Source organism: Malania oleifera, chromosome 2 (assembly GCF_029873635.1).
Source record: "Malania oleifera isolate guangnan ecotype guangnan chromosome 2, ASM2987363v1, whole genome shotgun sequence".
NCBI lineage: Eukaryota > Viridiplantae > Streptophyta > Magnoliopsida > Santalales > Ximeniaceae > Malania > Malania oleifera.
In genome coordinates, this window is record NC_080418.1 from 150,916,547 (window position 1) to 150,926,076 (window position 9,530).

Consider the following 9,530-nt stretch of genomic DNA (forward strand, 5'->3'; position numbering starts at 1 on the left):
CATTGTTATCCAAGGACATAATATTAGAATCATTCAACCACAACAAAAGAATAAACCAGTTCAGCCTTAGTCAATTCGAAAAAGTGCCACAGGATGATAACCAACAGTGGAAAGTTCTCTTCTAGCTTCTTTATTTTATTCTCATCAACAACACTATCCTCTTGAGGGGGAAAGGGAAGAGAAAATGACACGAAATGGAACCCAAGTCTTCATTTTAATTTATCTTAAAAGAAAGGATCCACAATGCCTTTTACCTATTCACAGATAAATCCACAGATTTAAACAGTCACAACACACACTATTCCAAAGATTGCCTTCATGCCTCATGTCTGGTGCCCTTTCCATAAAAATCTGCAACAGATGGATGCAAGAAGATGAGCTCACACACTCCACATTATTAAAAAAATAAAATAAAAAAAGTGGAATATTCATCAAAACCACAAGTAAATCACTCCAAACTGGTACGGGGGTATACCCATTGCAAAGACAGGAAAAATTGAGTGAGCGAAGAGTCAAAACCAACTAATCAAAAGTCAGGAATTTTGAATAATTAAATTAACTACTCAATTGCATCCATGCATCTGAATGAAAGTGTATCCAATGCAACACATTCAAGGAAAGAGCCATACCATTGCTGGTTTTTCCTGAACTCAGTAAGAACCGGGTATATGTTCTCAAATGCTGTATAGGTCTCATCTCGAACCTGAAAAATGAATAGGCAACAATACCAACTAGGAGAATATCACAAAAACCAAACAAGACAGAACAAAAGCAATGGGAAGTCATGTCATCACCTTAGCTCCAGTAAGAACAATTTTTCCTGACACAAAGATTAGCAGCACAATCTTTGGTTGTTTCATTCGATAAATCAACCCTGGAAAGAGTTCTGGTTCATACTGAACAACAAAACACAAATCATATTACAAGGAGATCCATGGTTCACACTATCAAGTTCCAACATTAAGAGTACCACAGATATTGTGAATAATTCCAAAATATGTAGAAAATTTTCAGAATTATTCCAAAAAATTTGACATCAGGCACATCCTGTTCTCTTCCTACCAGTCGAATTAGTCTTTCTTCTGTAAATTGTTCCCAAAATTGTGGCTCAAATCTAAATACTAGACTAGTTTCTAGAATACCACCTAATATAGCATGATATAATTCCCAATTTCAAAGGGAAAAGTAACTACAACAGTGGAAGTCTTTTGCCCTAAACAAAGGCTTGAGTTGATAGCCCAAACTACAGCTGTGGCTTTCTTCCTTTCTTTTGGGGTGGTAAATTACATTTTACCTCCCTTGGGACCTCCCCAAGGTTTGAAATATTACAACATCCTTTGAAATTCGCTGCTATTAGCACTAATTACAATTACTAGTCATTACCCATCAGTGTGGACCATCAATTATCAAGTCAAAAATGGTTTGATGCAGTAACATAGATGCTTACTCTCTGTTTTTCCCCCCTTCAACTTTTTTTTTACATAAACAATAACTAGTTTATTCAGTGACTCCAGTAAAACCAAATCAAATCAAAAAATAAGAAAATGAAAATGAAGAATAAAATAATATTCAAGCAAGGATAGAACACTGCAAGAAAAAACCAACATTGTTTTTTGTCCTACCTCCATTCCCCTTTCCTTTTCTAATGGCATCCAATCTCAGGGACTCCATTTTGTTGTGGAGAGTGAGCACAAAATGACAAAAGATTTATGGAGTATACCTGAGTTGGCCATGTGGAAATGAATTGGTGCTGAATTATTTTTTAGCATTTTCATTCCAAAGAATGCAAACAGGTAGATTATACAGACTCTTAATCTCAGAACAAAATGCAAATATATTGGATAACTCAGAATGATCTTACATTATATACAGCGAATTCATCCTTAAAAAATCATCAACAAAGGTTAAAAAGAAAAACCGGGGGGGGGGGGGGGGGGGGGGGGGGAGGGAGGAGAGAACAAAAACCTAACTTAGAAAAAATAAAAATGGGAACCATCTGAATGAACACACAGAAAATGATTTACAGATAATTTATTGACTTGAGAAGAAAAGGGTACACAAAAATGCTTCCCAAACAAACAAGACCCACACTCTAGGTTAGACACGAACTCAAACTAGGAACCGGTTGCCTCAATTTGAAGATGTGGAAATGTAGTGGAACAATCATAGGAATATGACAGCAAATTGAAGTGCGACACCTCCAAATTCATGTCCTCCACCAATCATCCTTCTTATCTTTAAGTCCTAAAAGAACAATAGAATCAGGATAAAAGATATTTAAAAAATTTAAGGATTTCGTGGGACATAAGGATAAAATGCAAGTTAGGAATATAGGAAAAAGAGCAAAAGGAAACAATAGAAAAAGGTTGTACTATCTCTGCGCCAAGAACAGCCATACTATATCCATTAGCTCATAAAATCTTGTGTTGCATCAAACAATATCCGCAATGGATGATAATGATCTTGCCCCTTATTCTTCACTAAGCACAGGTCTGTCCTATCCTATCATCTCTTGTCCTGTCCAATGAAATCCTATCCCAGGAACCAAATGCACCCTTAACAACCCAGCTACAAGCACTCAAATAGACACCATCACCATCACCTTTCCAGAGCCCCCAAATTACAGCCAAATTAATCATGTTCTCTAATAAATAAACTCACGACATATAATCTCAAGGCCAAAAGGAAGGATATAAAAGCCTTGTGGTGTTGCACTATTAGGGCTGTTATTTAATGTGTTTGGTTGGAGAGAAATGCCAGAATTTCAAAGGGGTGGCCACAGCTAATAATTTGGTTTGTACAGTGGTTTATCTTGCGCCTTTGTGGGTATTGGCTAACAGCTGTTCTCTTCATGTTTCTCTGGGAGACCTGCAGTGGGACTGGTTGGCTCTACTTCATTGACTTGGCTTTCAGATTATGATGATCTCCTGATGCAATTTTTTGTTATTGTTGTAGAGGGAGAATTCCTTATGCTCCCGGTTTTCCTTTCTTTTCCATTCTTTTCTTTCGTTGCACATTCTTATCTCTTCTAATAAACTTATTTGTTTATCAAAAAAACTCAAGGCCAAATGGGCTACAATTCTGAATGTAGGATCCTCCTTTCCATTGGTTGTTTGGTGGGGCAATACAATCAATCAGAGCAAGTAATCCAACGTGAGCAAGAACTCCAATCTTGTTCTTGACAACAACCACTGCCTGTATACTTGGCAATGATTGCTGCCATTGAAACCTTTTTTAGTGAAAATCAAGTCCTTCAACAAGCAAAGGAATTACCATGAGGTAGGTGGGTTTGTAGTCCAATGGAGTTCTGCAGACTCTAGCACCAGTCTTACAGTGGGTCTGCCATGGTGTGTCACTGGGGAGAATAGGCCAAGAGTGGCTGAGATGGAAGGCATTTTATATTGAGAAGAAGCAGAAGCAGCAGGAGTAAGCAAATAAAAAAGAACAAGATGAAAGGAAATATATAATGTTGTCTTTCTGTTAAAGGTATAAATATCCAAGCTCCTGTGCAGTTTAAATCAGTTAGTTGCTGTCACTGACAAGGTTCCCACAATATCACCAAACCTTTGGAGATGGCAGTGTAATTTACCCTTTTTTGAGATCAACTACAGGTCTGATATTTAACTAGGAGATAAACAAACTACAATAAAGTAAACACAGTTCTACAATTACTTACACTTGAAAAGGCGCCATGAGAATATGCAAGACCTTCAAGCCTAATTGGAAATTTTACATCACAGGAGCCAACTATGTTCTGAATCTTGAAATCCTGAAGCCAACAACACATCAGCATGGACATATTACAGTAACACTTTATAATGTTGAAATAAAGCTTAAACCAAACCTACAACTCATACCTTAAACTTGGCTGGAAATCCAAGCTTTTGAATAATTCGAGCATACTGAAACAAAAGTGACATTAAAAAATTAAAAAGGTTCTTATAACTCAAAAGAAATTGTCAATGCACAACCAAAATCCACTTCATTGCTCCTCATCCTTTTCTAATAATAAAAAATCAGGATAACCATACAAGCTCCATGCAATTCAAAAGGCATTAAATACCTTACGTGCAGCCAATTTTGACTGTTGTTCACTCTTGGCGCCAGTGCAAACCTGGTAAAATAGTTTTTTTTTTTTTAAGTTAGCATTATCAGAATAATGAGTCATTCTGTCCTCAGTGGACCAAATAATGCATTAAAACACATAACAGCATTGAGATGAGAAACAGAAATGCCAAATAAAAGCTTTGAACAGAAAGGTGGACAGATTATGCAAACAAGGATTAAATTGGATTAAAGATAGTTTTGAATGTTTAAGGGGTGAGAGCCTATTTGACTCAAATCAAAGAAGTCTTCAACAGAAAAATAAATGAGGCAGCACTCAATTCAAGGAAATACAAACCCCCCCCCCCCCTCAAAACCGAAAAAAAAAAATCTGTATCACACCAACGGATTCTCAGTAGGTACGTGATCTGAATGGCTTGGGGTCGCAATCCAAATCATGGAAACCAAATCTACTTAACATCCCAACAAAATTATAGATGAAAAGAATAAAATGAAAGTGATAAACTTGATCCTATTTCTTGCTTTTGCATGGAAGCCCACAAGATCAAACTAGAACGAGGATGAGGGAAGTGAGCTTTGGGAGTTCTAGAAGAATGATTCACTGCATTTGTACCCTCGGAGTGAGAGTCTTCACTTTCTCTGTGATTTGCATGTAACATCCAATTATGAAGTCCTTAAGAGTTGTCGTTGCCACAAGAAAATTGAAGAACATGTCTTAGAAAGAAAGGATTGGGATTTGTTAGGATTCTTAGGAAAGAGGAAGGGACGAAGGGAGAAAATGAGAAAACAACTTCCCCCTTTAACATCAAAATTGGAATGGCATTCACTTCTCCCAACGATACAATAATTGATATAGAAACATAAAAGTTGGCACTCATCATCTGATGTAGTATGAGAAGCGGGTTTCTATATGGATCATTTTGACCAAAAAGGATATGTAAAAGGACTTTGGGCAAACCCAGGAAGGGAGCCCAAAGCTCACACACAACCAAAGAACAGCAAATACCACTCAACCTGGGGAGTTGAGTTGATAAATAGTGTGTGAAAGCCATGTAGGAGGCGGTTATTGTTGAATTTGAACTGAGAAGTGAATGTGAGTTCTCTGCTAATTGTATCTCTGTCCTCTCTTTCTTCTTCCCCTCCCCTTCTCTCCTCCATTTCTTCCAGTGTCTCTCTTGGCAGCAGATATTTGATGCTATCCTGCATCATCATGTTAAGCAGGCCCTCTATGTTAACCCAGTGATGTAGGACAAGAAGCAAGACCTTGGGAGGATCCTTGCTGGAGAATAATTAAGAAGAGTAGGGTTTAGGAATTGTGAGGTTTAGTAGTTTATTATTTGTGTTTAGCATTAATTAGTATAGGATTATGTGTATTTGGAGGTATGTTTGTAATGTAATGTAATTTTAGGGGTTTATGTGTAATTTATGTAAAGAGGCTTTCTTATAAATAGTGTGTGAAAGCCATGATGCAGGCAGTTCTTGATGAATTTGAATTGAAGTGAACATGAAATTTCCCCCCTGGCATCTCCTCTCTCCTCCCTTCCCCTTCCTTCTCTTCTAATTTCTCCATGGCAGCAGAACCTTGATGCTGCTTCTGCATCTCAAGGTTCTGCAGCCATGGAGAAATTAGAAGAGAGGGAGGAAGGGGCAGGGAGGAGAGAGGAGAATCAGGAGATACTAGTGGGTAACTCACATTCAATTAACAATTCAAATTCATCAACAACTGCCTACATCATGGTTTTCACACACTATTTATATGAAAGCCTCTTTACATAAATTACACATAAAACCCTAAAACTACATTACATTACAAACATACCTCTACTTTACACAAATATCACAAACAACCCCTAAATACACATAATCCTATACTAATAAATACTAAACACACATAATAAACTACTAGCTTAACATTACAATTCCTTAACCCTACTCTTAATTATTCTCCAGCAAGGATCCTCCCAAGGGTCTTGCTTCGTGTCCTACATCACCCAGCCACAAGAATGCCACCCTATTAAAAGGGTGCAATGGCACCCTTGACCAATGGACATCAGTATGCTCACCATCTTGCCAATATGATAGACAAAAATCTGCCAGTATTGCAAATACTTACAAGCAAGGAGTTGGCAAAAACTTTCTAAGCAACCATAACTCCCCTACTTTACACAAGCTTATAAACCAATTTAATATCAATAAACTTAGTTGAAGACAATTTGTTGAAAATATCTTCATAAGACAAATTAATTGAGCAAGTAATATAAATAAAAGAAATGGAGCATGAAAAATCAAAAGAAAATTGAACACAAATGCCAATAAAACAAATAATCATTTATATAGAACTTCAGCAGTTATCAATCAGAACATATAAAGATGCTATCCAGGAACTCACCATCTTTCCAGAAGCAAAGATTAAAGCTGTAGTTTTCGGTTCCCTTATCCTCATAATTACAGCTGCAAAACGCTGAAGGAAGAATGTGGAGCGTGAACACCGAAACAAATATTGCTGATTGCAATGAAATAGGAAATACAATTATCTTATGGGGAACAAGCTTTAACGTCTAAGTCATCTCAGAATCCAAGCTTCCATAATTAAAGCCCTAAAAGCAACTTGATCAATCAAATCTTATTAAAAAGTTGAATGGTTCAACCAAATCTCGTACAAAAGAGCAGGGCTTCTTCCAATACATTCAAGAGGCACTCAAAGATGTACTAAAAAAATCAAACTTCTAAAGCTCAACAACATCTGATTAGAATCTCTAACAAGCAAACAAAAATGGGATCCAAATTCATACTCCTATCATGAGTTGATAATATATAATTACAATTCTTAAAATAAATCAAGAAAACACTAAACAATGCTGACAGAAAAATATAATAAAAAGCATATTATACCTTTGGATTGTATTCTGCATTTCGGGCTTGCAGCGCGATGGTCTTAAGATCCAACTTGCAGTCCAAGTTGACTGTTGACACAATGTTCCTAGAAATACATAATAGCATAATTAATTAAACCAGTGACACAATCCACATCTTCAGTGATACGGCAACCATATCAGTCAACACTGAGCTCAAAACATGAAACTAACTGTTATTATCTGTTTGAAAGGAACGGGGGAATAGGGAACTTACTGAAGAGTAGGGACAATGCCAGATGGGTGCTTGGAAATATCTACCGGTTGGCTGCCTTCCAAGACTTGATCCGCCATACTACGTTCTCTTTCCTCGAATCTTCAAAGGGTTCTTTCTGTCTTCAATATGCGGTAAAAATTTGTAATCAATACCAAAGCCTTCTTATTCATTGAAAATATATATTGTTTGAAATCTTGCAGCGTTACGTAACGCAGCAATAAATGATAGATAAGGAGAGATCTCCAAAACAGCAATTTTAATGAGATTAAAAAAAAAAAATCAATTTTTTTTTTTTCTGAAAAAAATAAAACAAAAGGTAGTTACTTTGGAAAGAATAAAAGAACGAAAATAAAAATGAAATAAAATCAGAAATCAGCCTGATTTAAAAGCTTCGAAAAAAGAAAACATGAAGAAACGCAGGCAACGGGCATTAACACATTAAAAGAGATTCGATTCAATCAACATGAAGTAAAGAAATTTGAGACAATAAGCATAGGGATTAGGGAAACGAAAACAGGGTTCGATTGATTGACCGATCCGTGAGGGGATCAAGAAAAAGAGAAAGGACGAAACGAAAACATGCGAGAGAAGAAGATCGGACCTTCATGTGGGAGAAATATAGGATTCGGGAGTCGTTGAAGAGCGATCTAGAAGGTGGAAGATCTGCAAAACTGAACTGCGAGCGGGTTTCAGAGAGCTGAGATTTTGAAAGAGAGGTTTTATATATGGGGAGTATGGAGCGAGAGGATTGGGATTTGAAAGCAGAGGCTTTTATACATATGAGAATTGGGAAGAGAGGAGAGATGGATTGAGCGTTGGGTGTTTCTTGGGGAGAGAGAAGTATGAGAGTTCTGGGAGAGCAGGTCTCTTCATAACGAGGGCCTTGCTTTTCTATCTTCCCAAAATGACCTCCCCTGTAAGAGCCTACAGTCAAAGTCAACTGGGCATAATTGTAATTCGACATTTCCAGTGGAGAATTTGCACTTCTCCGCACCGCCTTCTAAAGGACCTTTATGAACGCCCAGTTGGATTCTGCCGCGTGTTTGAATTGTGAAAGTACGGATCGTGACATAAATTTTACAATTCTAAAAAAAAAAAATTATTAAATATTATAGGAATGTTAAATGTTAAATGTTAAATATTAAATATTAAATTCAATTCTAATTTTGTGGACCGGTTATAAATTGAAGTTGAACTGATTATTGAATATAAATTCAATTCAATACCATAATTGCATAACCTACACAACTATCTTGATACTGATTTAAGCATTGGATAAGGTTTTAAGTGATCTTTAAATTCTATTTTTTTTTACTTGTAAGTGATCGTCACATTTATAGACATAAAGATTGGGTTTCATTTTTGGCATCAATAGCCATAATTACCAAAGTGAAAAAAAAAAATTATTCTTTAAAATAAAAAAAAAAAGATATTTTGGGGTGAAAACTTTGCAACTAAATAGCAACCGAGACAAAAAGAAGGGAAAAAATGTGTCTTGCAACTTGTGTAAATCTATTCTAGGTTATATATAAAAGTATGAATAATATAAATCATTTTGTGGGTAAAAAATATCCTAAACCTTTTTAAAGTAAGCCTAAAAATGTTAAAAGTTGATATACATTGTTGGTCCACAACCTAATAGGTTAACCTTTTCGGTAAAGTGATAATTTAACATGGTATCAGACTTGGGTTATCAGGAGGTCTTGGGTTTTAGTCTTGTTGTCCGCAATTAAAAAAAAAATATTACATTCCTTATTATGGTTGCATTTCTTATTATGGGTGTTATTTATTATATGTTTATCTCTCCACATGCTATCGGGCTACACGTGCGGAGGAGTGTTAAAACTTGATCTACATTGTTAGCCCACAACCTAAAACTTTTAGGTAAAGTGGTAATCAAACAAAAAATTTCTCCAAATTAATTGTTGTACCATATATATATATATATCCTAATAATTTAAAAGAAAGACTAAATATTTACAAAAGAAATAAATTTTCATACTACAAATACGGTAGAAACTGTATAAATTATTTTGTGGTCACTTTTTATCATTTTAGATTAAGAATAATAAATATTCCTAAAACAAGTAAATTTTTTTACCACATAGAACTCCTACCTCAATTTCACTCTATGTTTCGCTCACATCACTCCCATAATAGTCACATTAAACCAAATGCACATGAAATAAACACGCACTCCAAAAACCCTCTCCCACAATTCCTACAATTAGATACCCTCTCAAAATATCCTAAACCCTAGCCTCCTACTTATCCACCCCCTTGCCTAGCCTACAACCTACCCTCTCCAATTTGCCCTGTTTTTTTTTTTTTTTTTT

At 35.9% G+C, this 9,530-nt stretch overlaps 1 protein-coding gene across 4 annotated transcripts; it reads right to left on the reverse strand.

Annotated features, from left to right (window-relative positions):
- Positions 1-47: 47 nt before the first annotated feature.
- LOC131147808 (TATA-box-binding protein-like) lies at positions 48-8,092 on the reverse strand. 4 transcript variants are annotated; one of them, XM_058097391.1, is made up of 10 exons: positions 7,796-8,092; positions 7,195-7,309; positions 6,958-7,045; positions 6,455-6,526; positions 4,064-4,114; positions 3,858-3,902; positions 3,677-3,769; positions 795-896; positions 630-703; positions 48-351 (listed from the first exon to the last, which is right to left on the reverse strand). In XM_058097391.1, coding segments are annotated over exons 2-10 (603 nt in total). In that variant the 5' UTR covers positions 7,272-7,309; positions 7,796-8,092; the 3' UTR covers positions 48-350. The 4 variants fall into 4 exon arrangements, with proteins under 4 accessions (XP_057953374.1, XP_057953373.1, XP_057953375.1 ...); XM_058097390.1 differs by having other exon boundaries at positions 7,195-7,313; positions 7,796-8,087; XM_058097392.1 differs by lacking the exons at positions 48-351; positions 630-703; positions 795-896 and adding an exon at positions 1,817-2,244 and having other exon boundaries at positions 7,195-7,313; positions 7,796-8,087.
- Positions 8,093-9,530: the final 1,438 nt, after the last annotated feature.